General features: G+C 37.7%; 2 protein-coding genes across 4 annotated transcripts in view; one reads left to right on the forward strand and one right to left on the reverse strand.

Annotated features, from left to right (window-relative positions):
• LOC121407678 overlaps nt 1–7,925 on the forward strand; it is a 50,419-nt gene extending 42,494 nt beyond the window's left edge. For all 3 annotated transcript variants that reach the window (XM_041598863.1, XM_041598862.1, XM_041598864.1), the window contains one exon: nt 348–7,925. In XM_041598863.1, coding sequence (XP_041454797.1) covers nt 348–7,163 — 6,816 coding nt within the window. In that variant the 3' untranslated portion in view covers nt 7,164–7,925. The remainder of the gene's footprint in view (nt 1–347) is intronic.
• A 5,045-nt stretch (nt 7,926–12,970) lies between these two features.
• Nucleotides 12,971–17,845, reverse strand: part of LOC121407679 (anillin-like) — a 31,395-nt gene continuing 26,520 nt past the window's right edge. Inside the window, exons 17-18 of the mRNA XM_041598865.1 lie at nt 16,389–16,561; nt 12,971–15,677 (exon numbers count right to left, since the gene is read on the reverse strand). Of these exons, the coding sequence (XP_041454799.1) occupies nt 15,560–15,677; nt 16,389–16,561 (291 nt within the window). The 3' untranslated portion in view covers nt 12,971–15,559. The remainder of the gene's footprint in view (nt 15,678–16,388; nt 16,562–17,845) is intronic.

Here is a 17,845-nt window from a genome sequence, read left to right on the forward strand (position 1 = left end):
TAATGTAACATAGTATGCAGTAGTGTGCATCCTCTAAGTATGATTTGACCAATGCTGTGATGCCTTTTATTCTGGTCACAACTGGGAATATAAGTGCCACTCCAAGTCACTCATTCTTTACTCTTTATGAAATGCCCTCTGTAAAGGTAATAGCAGTTCATTAATAAATTTATTATAACAAGGTAGAATTTAAAGTTTTGCCAAAAGTAAAGTAAAAGAAAAGTTTATATTATGCCTATTTCAATAATGTGTGCCATTCAGGTAGTTAGTTATATATCAATAACTATAGGTAGTATAACAAGACACTTCTCTTATAATTTTGTCCATCTTCTTTTCCTCTGTTCTAGAATGTCACGATGCCACCAGGAACACCAGCTAGTCAGAAGACTGTTTTGATGCTACAAGGAGGTGATACTCTCAAGGTTGACATGCAAGGAAATCTCATCCTCTTCAACAGCCAGGGCAAGCAGACTGCATGTGTGAACAGTAGTTTAATTAATGGCATTGTGTTGTCAAAGACTGTTATCAAGGCTGCTGAGGAAGCAAACAAAAGCACCGTGCCGTCTTCACCTGTGGCTCAACCTGCACCGACCAGGCCTTCCCTGCCCAGCTCTCTAACACCACCAGCACAGCAGCAACGACCAGTTGAACGACCATCTGGGCAGCCCCCACCACTTATTCCTACATCCCAACGTCCTGCACCACATCCTGTACAAATTTCACAAGACCGGGAGAATCACTGGCGTAGGTCCAGTTCTGATGAAAACTTGAGGGCATCTGATGCAATGATGCGACAAAACAGCTCTGAGGAACCAGACCATAGCCGTTTCCTCCCCCGTGGAACTGTAAGGAGTATGATAGCTTCTTCCAACTGGACCCCTAATAGTGTTGCGCCACCTGCCCCTACTAACCAAGTTGTCCATGTACCTCAGGGTCAATACACGTCTGTCTTGCAAAAAGCTTTATTGCAGCATCAGTCTTCACAGCAGCACCAATCACCACAGCAGCATCAATCACCACAGCAGCACCAGTCACCTCAGCAGCCGATGCAGCACAAGTCTATTCTTGTTCAGCAGTTACAGCAGCAGCAGCAGCAGCAGCAACAACTTGGAAATCGTCCACAATATAATGTCCATCATCATCCGAGTAGCCATCCTCAGCATATCCAGCCTAATACCCAACAGGGAACATTCTCACAAGCACATCACAATCAGCATTTTCTTCAAAATCCAGCCCAGCAGCTTCAGCTTCAACAGGTTCCACAGCCAATTCTCCTTGGGAATGAAAGGCCGCAGGCTAGGGTTGTAGCTCCAGTGAGCATTCCACCAGTTGTCAACAATCCGCGAGCAACAGTCCCAATCGCTCCGCGGCCAATCAACTCAACTGAAAATACCCTACCGACTAAATCATCTTCAGATTTATCAGAAACCAACCAAGCAGGGAAGCATCAAAACCTGCCAAATGTGTTGAAATTGTTAACCTCTGATAAAAAGGATAATTCTGCAATTCCCGAAAACCAGAATGATAGCAGTGAAGAGGATAGGAATGGAAACTCTGAGGGTTCAAGTCAGAGCTCTGGAGGAAGTGGGACTTTGAAGCACTGTGAACTGTGCAACCGCCTATTTATAAAGGAAGAGTCATATGAAAAGCATCTGCAAACCACTCCTGGACACTGGGATCTATGGAAAGAATTTCACCGTAAAAAGCAACGAATGAAGTACATCTGTACACAATGCAAGAAGATATTTGTGAATCGAGAGGCACTCCTATCTCACAAAGAATACTACCACAGCCAATCTCGGGTAGTTATTAAAGGTGCTAAATTCATGGTACGTTGCCAGTTGTGCCATCTTAAATTCATGGATGACAGGCAGTTGACTGCTCACATGGAAAAATGCCATGCAGATGCCCAACTCCAGAATGATAAAGATAGAACAGAGAGTGATGGTATGCCAAGTGTAAGTGGTATTGGCAGCTTAGAAGAACCTGGTTGTAGCAACAATGCTTTGACACAAATCAATGCTGGTAATAGCATTAATTCAAACGTTGAATTTGTACATGCTTCATCATTGGACTTTGGTAGAGGAAAAGGAAGAGGACGAGGAAGAAAGAGGTCCTTGAAGATAAGGGCAGAATATGGGAGCAGGAAAGCAGGAGACCAAGCTACCACAGTGAAAAATGAGTATGGTGGACGTATTAAAATTGAGTACATCAATGTTAATGCAAAGAAGAGTCCAGGAAGGCCCAGGCGAAGGAGTAGTGATGATGTACCCACATTCATCATTTACAAAGACCCCAAGGCCACAACAACTGATCTTATAGGAACCTATGGCAGATATGAAAATGGTACGATACGTCCCTATAAGTGTAATCTCTGTCCGAAGAACTTTAACTCGACACACTGTCTACTCGAACATATTAAAATACATGTAAAGCCGTATTCATGTGGAGCATGCGGTTTGAAGGCATCACGGAAGGATAATGTAGCCAAGCATATTGAACTTGTCCATGGAGGTCCAAAGTATGTTCCAAAGAGGCAGCCTGTAAACACTCCTGAAAAGACAGTCATGTCCAAACATAGGAGGAAAAAACTCATGAAGCGTTGGCGCAAGCGGATGAACCGACAAGCTGCTGAAGCAAATGCAGGGGGCATTGACTTGAATCAGGTAGAGAGTTTTGAATCTATGGACATTGGGGATGACACAGAGAGACTTGCATCCACAGAACAAGTTGAAATGGAAGGAAATCTTAGCCCTGAAAGAGAAGATATCGAGACAGCTGGAGTGGATGGTAATGAGGAGATGGAATCTGCCAGTGTGCAAGGTGGAGAAGATGGCAAATTTGATGATGCTACAGATCACGAAACTGTTCCAATGCAAGATCAGTTGACAGTTACAGACATAGAATTTGTCGAAGATGGTGATGAATCTCTGGAAGATGATTGTACTACCATTATTGCAAAAGATGATGAGGCTTATAATATGGAAAGAAACCCAGCTGAGGATGATGAGCACAGCACTTTGAGATCCCAACCAGAGAGTTCAGATGATGTTACTGAGCAAACTGGAGATTTGGATAAACCAGATGCAAATGTGGAGGATAAGTTGCCAGACAATATCCCAGACATGTCCCTTGGCAGCAATGACGACACAGAAACTCAGATAGATGATGCCCATGTTCTTGGGCAAAATGAAGAAGCACAAACACCTACTGAGGATTCAGTTACTCAGGAGAGTGAACATATGGAAAATGAACAATCTGAAGGTAAAGAAGAGGAAGAGTCACCTTCCCATGAATTGCAGTCAGAGTGTATTTCAGTAGCGAGTGATGGCTTTATCTCTATTGAGGATGAGAAACCTGAAAGAAATTCAGACCAAGAACAAGAAAAGGATGCAACATGTCCTGAGAGTTCAGATGGCACAGCTTCACAAACTAATGATCAAGAAGGCAGAACAGAACAGGAAACTGTTGAAAATGATTCTGACATACAGCTTGAAGAGCCAAAGTCTGGTATCAAGACTGTAGGTGATTTCTTACTGGACATGTCTTGTGAAGATGTCACAGACTACCAAGATGAGATGCATCAGGAAAAAGAAATACAAAAGGAAAGCGTTGAAGAAAAAGCTACATCTGGTGATATCATTGAAGTAGCAGATGAGGAAGATGCTTCCCATGATGGCAAATTAAAGGATGATGCAGAAACCCAAAACTCTGAGAAGGAAGAGAAGAATGGCAATAATATGGTTATGCCAGTGATTGTGTCTGTAGAATCGCTAAAAGAAAAACAGGAAGACATGAGCAGTGAATCACAAGATGATCCAAACTTTCCCACAGGTTCTCAATATCATCAATTGGAGCACATGAAAGAGCAAGGGAATGACTTCAGGACGCAAGGCCCTGTCGGAAATGCACATGTTCAAGGATTTTCTCATCCACAGGCTCCCCGGTTTCAGCTACATGGCGGGCAGTATGCACCTTCAAATGTACCAGACTCGTCACTAATGCCACCTGGAATGCAAGGACAACTGGGGATGCCTATGCAGCAGCCAGTGTTCTACAAACCAGATAATTCAATTGGTGGCAATCCCATGGAAAGAAATCCTTACATCAATGCTATGAAGCAGCAAAATCCTGCTCTGCATATACCAATGGGTCATCCTCCATACCCAGGAATGATGCAGCAGTCGGTTCCGCATAATGTGCAACCTCAGCAGCCTGTATTCATACAACCAGAAACAGCTAACAGATTCCAGATGAATCCTAACCTGAATCCTTTGGGTTTGTCTTCAGCAGCAGCTCAAGGTATGCGTTTCACTGCTCCACATGTGAACATGCCCAGTCATATTGCAACATCTCTTGCCCAACCAAACCTTGGAGCACCAGGATCACAGCTCTCCTTGACAGCCATGCAACAAATTCAACAGCAGTTTGCCTTGAAGCAGCAACAGGAACAACAACTTCAACAACAGCAACAACTTCAACAACAGCAACACCTTCAAAAGCAGCAGCAACTGCAACAGCAAAAGCAGCAACAAGAACAACTTGCAAAGCAACACCAACAGTGGGCTACTCATCAGCTGATGATGCGTGCTCAGTACAGTCAACAAGGACTTCAACAGGGTATGGTGCCTAACATGACCACCATTCCTGGTCAGGTCAGACCAAGCCAGATGCCACAGCAATTTGTACAAGCAACATCTCACCCTCATTCAGTAAGTCCAGCTAATCCTCAGCACACTGGACATCAAAATGGTAACCATCCTCCCCACTATCCAGGTCAGGTGTTTGAACATAGAGAACGCAAACAGTCAGGAAGTCAAGGGCACAATCAACAGACTGAGGCTGTTATGAACGGCAGTAATGGACAGATTTCAAGGAGATCTAGTACCTCATCATTGTCTACTGTACAACCTAATGTTATTAAACCAAATATGGGTCAACAAAGTGATTCATCAGAATCACCAACCCTATGTAAAGAAAGTCCAGATATTCTTACAGTAGTTGCACGTAGCATGACAGACAAGTCACCGCCAAATGCTGAAGTAAGGCCTATCATCACTCCAAAGTCATCAGAGAGCAGTTCGCCTTCTGGATCAGTTGGAACATCCAGTGGTGAGGTAATTGGTGGGCTTCAGTCACCACCTGCTGGAAGTATTGCATCAGATCACTCTGCTTCCAGACCGCACAAAGTCAAACCCCCACGCAGTCCAAGATCTCCAAGAACAACAAAACCATTTCAGTACAAGTTAGATCCAGAGCGTCCGTTTATCTGTCACATTTGTGGGAAAGGTTTTAAACGCAGAAACAATCTGACTGATCATGTGCGAACTCACACCAGACCATATAAATGTGGTGAGTGCTCCTTTGACACTATCCGATGGCAATACCTGGCAGAGCACATGAAAAAAGCTCATGGTTTTTCAGGAGATGCCAAAGACCTTGAGATGCTGTTTAAATCTTCTTCCAAGAAACTTATTCCCACTGACCGTATTCCAGCTGCAAGCCTGACACCAGCCATGGGTGTTGTAATTCCAAACCTTCCGACTGCACCAACTATGATAAGCAGTGACCTTTCTAGAACTACACCTGTTCAAACTTCCATGGACTATGACCTTGATCTAGTTGATTTCTTTGGAAAGGATTCAGAAGCTGAATCTGGAAAGGCAGATGAGGATGACAGTACCAATTGCACTCCAGCTACAACATCAGCAGCTGCAGAGGTTACTGAAGGACATGAAAGAAAGTGTGCTGAAGAATCAGCAAGACCAGAAAGTAATTCAGGAATGGAAGAAAAGGAAGGAACGGAGGGTTCTCAGGGTTCTGAGGAAGCTGCAGAAAATTCTGTTGAAATGGGATCCCAAATTGCAGAAGAGGCACCAGAGCCAGCTCCTGAACCAGCTCCTGAACCTGATAACATTGGTTTAGTAACTGTTCAGCCAATTGCCCCTGAAGAGTCCTCATTTTCCCAGGGCAGTGAAGAGTATGAGTTGTCTCAGGAGGAGCCAGAAGAGGACATCCATTACCAAGATGATTATGAAGATGAGGACTATTCTCCAGTGCCTCGAAAGAAATCCAAGTTTGGTCGCAAAAAGCGTTTCCACAAGCGATGGGGGGCAGCAAAGAACGTTATTGCTAAATACAAAGGCAGGGGTCGAGGAAGACCAAGGAAATATCACTTTCAACAGGTCAAAGAGACTGTAATTATAACACCACCTACTACAGATACTGTGGGGGAAGACCTTGTAGGTGATACTAATAACAGTATTGGTTCTGTCATCACTCCGTCAGGCTCTATTAGTCAAGAATCACTTCCAGTTAAGCCAGAAGATGTGTCTTTGCCATCATCTGGAGACCTTGATTCTTTGGAAATGGTCACCTCAGAGTCCACCCCTATGACTCCTGCCCCTAATGGATCCTTTCATAGTGAGCTATCAGAAGATGATATACTCTACACACCTAGCGGACGGCCTAAACGCCGCACAGGCAATTACAACCCTGGTCAAGTTGAACAAAAGAACAATAATGAGTTGGGCCAGGAACCAGTCAAGACTGAGCCACCACTCCCACAACCACAGGAGCAGCTTGCTCAGGTAGTCAGTGTTGTTCCTGTCAAGAGGGGAAGGGGTCGCCCACCAAAGCATGCAAAGAAAGGAGAACTTGTCATGCGCATCCGCATGAAATCTGGATCAGAAGAGGAGTCTCAAACTCAACCAGCTCAACCTGAGGTTCTCAATGAAAGTGAGAATGTTAAAGTTGACGGAAGGAAAAGGAAACGGAATTCTGATCACTCGTCGAACGTTCTCCTCAATCCAAAAGGAGGCATTCAGTTGTCTGAATATTTTAAGATCACCAAGGATCCTGCCCGCCCATTCTGTTGTACCATTGATGATTGCTCAAAGAACTTTAAGAGCAAGCAGCACATGAGGGAACATCTCTTTACCCACCTCAAGCCGTATAGGTGTGACCACTGTGGCCAAGGGTTTGCCCGTACTGATTACCTAGCCTTCCACATGAAAGAAGATCATGGTGTATATCCAACCAAAGAGGAACTATTTGCAAAGAGGAAATTTGCCAATGCCAGAGCAACTTCCTCTAGATATCGTGCCAACTGTAAAGACAAAAAGAGGCAGATGCTACATGAGAATGTAATGTTTGGTCATTGAAATGGCATGCATTTTAGAGTCTCATTTTTGAAATTCAAACGAAAACAATATATTTTAGACCAATTAGTATTGGTCTTCAAATTATTTTTCACAAACTTTTTGAAAAGACATGTGATCAACATAGGGACAATTTGTTAATGGAAGATCTAAATCGTGGTGATTATATAATCGTATAGTATACATTAAAAAACCTTCAGCTATCAGATCTTTCTTGCATTATTTGAAGTTATACTCCTTAATTTGTTAAAGTTCTCAACTTCTGAGAGGTCAGAGGTTCAATTAAATTCTATTCAGATGAAATTCAATGATAGCATCTTAGTCTTTTCTAAGAAGCCATTAGTACCGGGTAGCATAGAGTTTTTAAAACATACAACAAATCAAATTATTTTCTGTGGGAAATTTGCATGTCTCCAAATTCCATATTTTGCCAGCCTAATGGCTCAAAAAAAAATCTTCATTTAAAAGCAACTCAATTGTCTATTGTCCTATGAGAAACAAAATTAGGGAATCCATTTTAAAGATTGAATGAATGTAGATTAGAGGAGGGTGTGGTTTCATAAAACTGAGTTATGTATGACTTTACACGTGATTGGTGACCCTATTTTGTGTTAGATCAGATTTTCATTAATTTAATATCCCATCGTAGGTGATTGAAATTTTTGTTAACAAGGATTTGAATTCGAAGTTCGTCATATGTCAAGATTTTATGAGGAGAATTTTAGAAAGTTCCTTTCCTGTCGGGTTAAACCAGAAAATATGGGGTATCTCATTCAGCAAAAGAAAGGGTTAATTGCTGGTTATGTGTAAAGTCATATATAATTTATGAATGGCTGTACGAAATGGCTCCCTGGTTACTAAAAATGTTTTGGTTGGTTGAAAACTTGCATGGGAATTATATTCTTATGGATATTTATATGTAGTTTCTCTTCCTTCTATTCCGGAAATATAAAATTTCTCAATAATATTTGATAGATCTTATTTATTTCTTTGACAGTCTGGTAGATTTTAAATATTCAAATGCAATTTGTTTCCCAAGTCAGAAACTCATTTTTGGAAAGCCTATTAGATTTTTAATATTTAAATGTTGATATCACTATTGCATATTAATTTCAAGTCAGAGTAGTCAGAGTATCTTGTATGGTATGAAGACTTGTACTTGGGGTTTGACTTAAACAACTTACACATCATATGCATTATGTGACTGTAAATACAGTGAAATATTTTGTTTTCTTAACCCCCCAACATTGCTTTGAAAATGATACGATTTGATATAGTTGATCTCAATTGAAAACCTTATTTGTAATTTATTCAAATTTAAATGCTGCATTTGATGAGTTCTTGTGTAATTGTTGACTTGTTTTTTAATGCATCCAATTATTTTGTAAAAACTTAGTATTGGGAAATTGTTCATGGATCTTGTTTTTTTTTTTAAAATACAACAACTCTACTCACCTATTTCTTTTCAAAGGTCAAACAGATGTATGAGAAAATTGATGTAGAGTTACAAAGGGAAAGCTCTTGGAAACATTCCAGCACAGAATGGCGAGTTATGCAAGCTTGAATGCATGATCACTGTGTTCATTTGTTTGTTTTCAGTTGTGCAGAAGTGAAAAACTGCTTTTTAATCATGAAAACAGTCAAATCCATCCCATGTTCGTCTTTGTTACCAGTCCAATCAGCTTGTCAATGTAGTCTCTTTTTTTACCAAGGCATAATTCTGTCATGGTGGTTACTCTGGGGTAGACGTGATTTTTTTCTACTGATCAGTAGTATTCAAGGTTTTTGGTCAGTTTTAGAATTAATTAATTTTGCTGTGTTTTTACACACATCCGCAGTAGGTGTAAACAAAAATACACTCTCACACTGCTGTCCCATGACAAGAGGAAGCGGCTCTGATTTACTTTCAAGATTGACTTTTTTCTTGATGTGGGATATTTTTCGTATTCTCTTACATGATGCTAAAGGAATAGACATTTCAAAAGCACATAACGGTATATATTTCCACATAAAACAATTGCTCATTTACTAAGAAACTCATTCTCCAGGGTTGCTTCCTTTTGTCATGTGACAGCAACACAGTTGCAATCTGTCTTTTTGAATGAATTAATTCAGCTCAAAACTCAGAGATCATTTTGCATTGTTTGACTGGTTGAGGCAAATTATCCATTTAATAACAAATAGTCGGTCATGGTTCGATGGTTCATGGGTTTGTATTAACTTGAAGAGTTGTGGGCATTTGATAATGTTTTGAATGATCTCATTTTACTCAATTGGCAACACGAAGGATTGTCCTCTCATACAAACAGATGTAGTGCGAGAGAATAAATGAATATAATGTGCAAAAGAATGAATGAGTATTGCTAAATTGATAAAATTCTCATAAAGGGATATTACTTTACATTTCAATTGAATTGCCAATTTAAAGAGTTCAATGATAAGCTCATATTTTGTATACTATGTATGTGTTTGCTAACATTTACATTCAAAATATACTGGTATGCAGACTATCCTTATAAGGAGAAGCTACGTCTCTGATTTAATTGCATTATCATATGGACCATATTCTCTCTCTAATGTTGTCCAGTGCGATAAAGTAGATCATTCTGAAAATGCACTTGGTATGGGAATGGTTAAAACAAAATCACATTGTTACTTATTTCATTCTGAATATATGATGATACTGTGAAAAAGAATCGAGTTTCACTTTATTAGGCAGATACATATTTAGTTTAGAAATCATTTGAATGTCACAATCTCAAATTCATAATCAGCAGTATATCTAACTGTATGAGAAAATATATTACACTATGTCATGTCAATGTATTCAAAATAAGCATCACAACAAACAAACATCTTTTGTAGTTTTGTGTACGTTATACACTTTTAGTCTGTTTTTTAAATATGTTTCTTGATAATTGGAAAATAATTTTGATCATGATCTTTTCCTTTTGTAAATATTTTTTAAAACTATATGTATTAGATTTAGAGTGTATCAAGTTATATCTCTAAACTTTGTACAATATTAATTTTTTTTTTGAGAAGTGTACCTTTCTTGGTTATGTTACTTTCAGCTCTTGTTGATTTATGAATGACTTATATTATGTGCCTTGAACAGATTTCATGATCCAAACACTTGTTTATTTGAATGAATATGGGAAAATAAAACATGCGTAACATTGACAATTTCGTAAAGAGTAGATGTAAAATAGGAAGGTTATATAATTTTAATCTTCCCTTGACTTCAGGAAACTTTTTTTTTGTAAAGTCAGATGAAATTAAACATGAATACAAATCAAGGTAACAATAGAATATCCAAAGAATATAGTAATAGAAGATGTTGCTTACACATTTGAAGGCTCACAAATTTTTCACCAGTAAAGCAAAGTATGGTTGGTTACAATTGGAACACACCAAATCTTCATTTGGACCCATGTAAACTATATTGTGCTTTGCTGGGGATCATCTTTATTATTAGATCTGTAGAAGTTGACACTTAAATTCAAGATAACAATAGTAAAGAAACAAAACATAGATGGAATAGTGTGTGATTCAATTGGCATTTTCATTTGTGCGATTAGTCAAAATTTTTAAATGCCATAACTTTCAAATTTACATCTGATTTTCGTGAAATTGTCAGTGTTATATATATTTTTTTTCTATGTACTTGAATCAAGCTGTAGTTGGAGATAAACTTGTCTTTGAGTCAGATGAAAGTGCTCTTTAGATACAAATTGTTGAAAACTAATTTATCTTATTATTGACTTTGGGGTTAAATGTTCATTTCCTTTTAATTGGGAAACACCCGTGAGTTTTTTAAATTACTTTCTTTGAAAGAAACATGGACTGGTGATGGGACTGGTTTGAGTTTATGTCAAGTTGTGTAGGACCAGGAACCTATTTCATAAAAGTTAATATTGTGGTAACTCTGCTATCCAATAGTATCTACCATTACATGGGAATGTGGCTCAACAGCCAATCAAAATCCTGGATTCTGTTAAACTTACCATTGGATACTAGTAGCAAGGCAATAGTAACTTTTATGCAACCAGACACAGGTCAATATGACACAAATATATGCAGTTGATTTATCCTATTGAATGTATTGTCTATTTTACAGAGCACAAGTTACATATATCTGGCTGATATTGTGATCAGTATTTTCTTTTTTTCTCTTTTATGCACATTTAATTCATATGGCCGGACTACTCGGCTATATAAACAACTCCATTAAGAGACGTGGTTCTTTATTCTCTTCATGTGGTCGAAATCTAATATTCTAAATATTGAAGTCTTACATTATTACACATTTCATGGGTGTTTCCCCAAATATTCATCAATGTATTTTTATGTGGTTGTGGAATATGCATCCTCCCTTTATTTGAAACAGGTGCTAGTTTAATTTGTATACATACTACTAAGGAATAATTATATTTTGGGGAGAAGGGTGTTTTGTATTAGATTAATGAATGACAAATGTGTTTCCCTTTTATTGATAAATTAATAAGTAGTGTTTGTCATCAAAAAGTTAGAGTGAGCAATTGTAAAAAGATGGTGCCAAAGAAAAATGCATCTCACTTCACATTGATGCATAAAATTTATTGTCTACTTGCCATGAATTTGTTGACAAAATTCAATCATTATTTGATACTTCACCCGTTTCTGAAAGTTTTCATCACCTTAACAATGTTGCATAAAGTAATTTACATTTTTTTTTTAGCCCCATACTTTTCCTAGTCTTTGATTTGAAGCGTAGTTTAGTTCAGTGACCGGGCCTTTATGGAAGTTGACCGTTATATTATGTCATTTTTTAAATGCACGAACAGTTACTATTTTATTCAAAGAAAGAAAGAAACTCTATGTAAATGTGTATATTGTAGCCGTTTTCTTGTTAGAGGAGAAAAAGAAGACAACTTTTTTATATTAAAAGCAGAATAAGCACAAATAACAAATGATAAAGATTGGTGTTCGGTGTAAACTATCTTGTCAACTTGTCATGGATCTCCCTTTCACTTTTATACAATCTTTTTAAACAAAGTCATGCGCCTGTTTTCACAAGGGTGCTAAAAGCATGGTTTGAATCTTCATTGTGTAATCATGGGTAGGTTTAATATAACTCTTTAGGTGATGGCATTTCCTTTCATTACCACTGGGACCCCCCCCTTGCAGAAAGTGATGCAAATAAGCATTCTGAAACTTGAAAAGTAAAATCAATTTTTTTTTTATCAGAAAAGTGCATTTTGGACTTGAATTTTTTTTTTAGTTGCATTAAAACTCTACCCCTACAACAGGCTCTTAAAAAATAAATTCTGATAACTTTTGCTGATAGATCAAACATCTACCATTAATAAACTGTCATATTTGAGGAAGCCTTTGTGAAAACATCAATTGCCTCTGTACCCCTTCAAAGAAATGAGACCAGACACAGTTCCAGGGGGGGGGGTAGATGAAGGGAAAGTAGGAGAGGAAATAAAAAGAAGAGAAGGGAGAGAGAAAGAAGGGCAAGGAAAGAAAGAGGAATTAGAGGGGAAAGAGAAGGAAAATAATGTAAAGAAAGGAAGAGGGAAAAGAAATGGAAACAAGAAGGGAAAGAAATGGAGAGAAACAAGAAGGGAAAGGAAATGGGAAATTAGCATGGGGGCCTTAACCCTCCCCCCAGCAATATACAGAGAGAAGGAAAAGGAATTAAATCTATCTCGCTTGTCTCTTCCCATTACTCTTTCTTGACCCATCACGACACCTATACTCAATACAATAAATAACAAAAGCAAGAATTAATTTTTAAGGGATTTATTTTTTTTTTCCTCACAGAAAAATTATTTGGAGCTACACATTAGTCATCATAAAACACATAAAAAGGGGGCTCATGAGTAATATATTTAAGTCACATATTTGATAGTAAATGATTCAACACACAAGTGGAACACCTCTGGACTAGTCTTAACTGCATTATGCAATGCAAAATAGCAGAAATGTGCATTTAATGACATTGAAACATCAAATATTTCCTCTGGTTATTGTCTGGCCTGCATAACAGAGCAAGATTTAAATGGGCCGGTTTTCAGACGGTGGCGACAACATTGAAATGACAACATTGAAATAAGTGGTCCTGTCTCATAAAACTTGGACATCACTGATCATGCAGCATAAGTTGCAGGTCACATGATCAAGTTCATTTAGTGTCAACATCAAATAAGTAACCAAGGTTAAGATTTTGAAATTATCATCCAGTATGTTAAACATGGATATAATGGTAAACAGGCATTCGGAAATCAGGAATTTATTATGAAATTAATTTGGTTTCTCGAAGAATTATTCATATTACATGAAGTTGCTTTTAAAGTAAAAACTGCAGCCACATTGAATGGTACAATGCAGTAGAGTATGCCAGAGGCACTCCACTTGTTATCAATTATTATCTTACAGCACAAATAATTTCATCTCCAGTTACATATCTCATCTTCACCTGTTTCACACTCGCAAAATGTACAATAGGATGAGCCCGATCGCATAATCACCCTAACCTACCCACATTTCCTTTTCATCCAAAGATACACAAACTTGATTAAAATATATATTCCTATGTACAAACAATATTAACAAAAATTATTTGAATTGAATTACAAAATCATACTTAATAACAGAGAATGTACACATTACATGTTAACAAGTTCATGAAATTGATACTTGGAACTAGCTTCACTTCCGTTTCAAACCCAACTAGACTCCATCCTGCCTCCTCCCTATTGCACCATTCCAAAGGGTCCAGTCCAAAAACTAAAATCTTTATCTTTCAAAGTACTGGGTGATACCAGCATCAGTGTTTGAAAAGCTGGTGTCGGTGTAGACATTTCGTGGTGATAAGCTTTCAGTAATGCAATTGGTGCCCAATGTTTCTCTACATCCAGCTGGTGTTGGAGCTCAGGGGCCCGTTGCAGAAAGAGTTGCAATCAACGCAACTCTAAAAATCATTCGTAACTTGATTTTCAACCAATCAAAAGCGTGCATTTGGGACTTGCAATTGATTTTTTGGCTTGCGTTTAAACGCAACTCTTTCTGCAACGGGCCCCAGGTCAGCAGGCTGATTCGCACTTAATACCAACACCTCACTATTGTCCACTGAATAATCCTTTTCTGTGATCCTAACAACAATTCCTAGATGGTGCTCTCAATTACAAATCTGCGCTCTTGGTGCTTTTCTATGTTCACAGTATAATTCTTCCTGTGTAGTATGTGTAAAATATAGCACAAGTCGCTAATTGAAGGTAAAAGGAATATACAATGATTAAAATGTTGGTTCTAATAAATATTTTAAGCTCCCACCAATCACTTAAATTTATAATCCCTTTGTCATAAGTACATTTTCCAAATACTAGCAAACTATTGACCCTAAACTGACGAGGAATTTCTGTCTATGCTGAATCTAACGTAAGCCAGGACCAAACTTAGATAAATACTTACACTATAATAATCCTTGAATTTGGGCTAAGAACACTATTTGCTAAAACAGGAATCATTTGCTTTTTGTTTTATACATCTCCATATCAATTGTCAATATATATATAATTTCTAAATACCAGTAAAGCAGTTCGTACCATCTACTCAACTAGATTGCTACTACAAGGCAAGTAATATCATGTAATCTAATTTCAATCAAAGAAGCAAGAAAAGCAACTAATAAGAATACCCAATAAATACTGCTTCATTACATACCTGCTTTGATGATACATGAGCGCAGGAGATACTTTGTACATAAATTAGCCTTGCCTCCATCAAAAAAATGAAAGAATAGATAAGATCATTATACTAGACCTAAACTAACCTTGAAAATATAGCTAATCAATAGCAGGAAAATACATGGAAAAATCAATTTGTCAATGATGTGAAGAAATGTCCTTGTGACCTTATTAGTTTTCTAGTATAATTGGCCCCAAAAGTCATAAACGCACTAGAAATACTTGGCTGTTACATTTTAATACCTGAATAGGGAGTTGAGTACCTTTCCACTCTTTGTCGAGTTCTTGCATTTAATTTGTCATACTAAGGTTCCACATGAAAAACAAAAATCCATACTACACATAGCTTTCCTTATGGTGCTCCTACCCACTTAATAAACTTGCCCTGCATATCATCAAATAAAAATGTCAAAGCCCAAATGCAATAAATAAACAGCGTTTACACAACATACATTGTACATAGTAAAAAAAAACTATTGTGAGAATTTTGGATATTCGGTGATGAGCTATACATCATTATTTTGTCTAAAGTGTTTGGCTAATGTTTCTTTTGTAATGAAATGCTCATGATAAATGACAGATCTTAGGCTGGCCTCATTCACAGCTTTGGTATAACACTACCTCAACCTCATGTCCAGGTCATCTGTGATGAGATTGGGTTTTTCATTCATGGCTTGGCCTGACAGCATCCTTGCACCACAACCTCAGCTCCAGGAGAGTCTTGTTGAGGGAGGTTGTCCATTCCACCCGATCTTCTTTGGTGTCTGCTGATAGGAGATGCCTGTTCAACAAAAAAGGAATGAACAGAGGAGGAAGAATGAAAACATGAAACAATGAGAGCAGGGCAAGAGAAAAGAAGAGATTGGAGGAAAAAATACAAAACAGAAGAAATAGAACATGTTACATGGAAGAAGGTTGCAAGAAGGCAGGTGATTTATGTAGGAAATTTATGAAGTCTTGCATCAAAAAAAATAATCTGACTGGCAGGGTATTGTAACACAAAGGTTAGGGATTGATCCACTTGCTTGATTTTCACGATTGATTGCACACTGTGGTCAGTGCAATCAATCATAAAGATATTCTTCTACGATGATTACTAAGCTTTGTTATGGGCCCGGACTCTCTTGCATAAACTGCATAAATTTATGCTTCTGCCATTGCCAGATCAAGAATATATTTCACACCAAACTTTTCAAATGATGACCTCTGTGACCTTTGACCATGTGACCCTAAAACCTAATCAGATCATTGTCACTTCTAATATGCATACTTCAAGTTTTAAGTTGATTAATTAAGACAGTTCATTAGTTATCGTGAGAACACAAACAGTTGGATGGATGACCAAATAACATATTGCCTCTTGTGACTATGGGCTAAGGATGGAGGCATAAATATAACTAAATTGTTGAAAATGATAATAAACAAAAAAATACTAATCAAATCGTTGATACTATATAGGTAAGTATTCACAGCCTTGAAGCTTAGGACTCACTTTGTGACGGTGTATGAGTTGGTGTTTTTGGAGACCAGGGTATCCCTATCCGCCTTGCTAGAAGGTCGGCTCGTCTGGAGCTCAAAGGTGTTGGGTCGGGCGCAGTGTATTCTAGAAATCAGCTTCACTTCCCTCGTGATACACGACTTCAGGTCAATCGTACCAATGGGTGGCTGGTGGGGGAAAGATTTCAATAAATGAAAAATGGATAAAAAGAAGTCCTTTATGAAAGACGAGTTCAAGTAGTAAGCAATGATTTTAAGAGAAAAATCAAGATGGACTGTTACTGGTATCAAGTGCATATTCGGGATGGGGGGTGAAAGTGTAAAAGTTCATATCTCATAGATGACATAGGCCAACTGAAAGTGTTATAATATTTAGGGGGGGGGGAGCTTTTTGGAAAATAGTGCAAGGTTTCATATCTGTCATTTACACAGCATGAAATATTGAAATGCATTAATCAAATCAAATCTTAGTTCAATCACTTATACTTTCATTTGTTTATTTTATTTCTTTTCTGGGGAGGGGCATGTTGCACCCACAAATGTAATAACGCCCACAAATGTAATAACACTTTACCCACAAATGTAATAACGCCCACAAATGTAATAACACTTTACCCACAAATGTAATAATTTCACCCACAAATGTAATAATGCACTTTACCCACAAATGTAATAATTTTTGATCGCCCACAAATGTAATAATGACTTTACCCACAAATGTAATAAATTTGAAGGGATTTTTGGCAAATCCGTTCTGAACTAAAATCGTATAGTAATGCGTTCATATAGCACAAAAGTGCAAAGTCTCTTTTCCTGACCCGGTTAATTAACAAATTATACTATAAATCCAAAGTCTATTCCAGACCCGGTTGTTTAAAAAATAATAATATAAGTCCAAAGTCTTTATTCCAGACCCGATTGTTTCAAAAATGATAATATAAGTCCAAAGTCTTTTCTCCAGACCCCGTTGTTTCAAAACTTATAATATAAGTACAAAGTCTTTATTCCAGACCCGGTTGTTTAAAAAATAATCATATGAGCCTAAAGTCTTTATTCCAGACCCGATTGTTTCAAAAATGATAATATAAGTCCAAAGTCGTTTCTCCAGACCCGGTTGTTTAAAAAATTATAATATAAATCCAAAGTCTTTTTCCAGACCCTGTTGTTTCAAAAATTATAATATATATCCAAAGTCTTTATTCCAGACCCGGTTGTTTAAAAAATAATAATATAGGTCCAAAGTCTTTATTCCAGACCCGGTTGTTTCAAATATTATGATATAAGTCCAAACTAAGATACGATAATGATGTTCCGGTGGAATAAAAATGAGAATCGAGCCTAGTCTTCTCTCCAGACCCAGTTAATTAAAACTGGTGGAATCAAAGTCTTTGTTGTTGTTTTAAATTATACTGAACGTATTGTGAATATACGCGCTCTGAGTAAATTGAGAAT

Source organism: Lytechinus variegatus, chromosome 2 (genome assembly GCF_018143015.1).
Source record: "Lytechinus variegatus isolate NC3 chromosome 2, Lvar_3.0, whole genome shotgun sequence".
NCBI lineage: Eukaryota > Metazoa > Echinodermata > Echinoidea > Temnopleuroida > Toxopneustidae > Lytechinus > Lytechinus variegatus.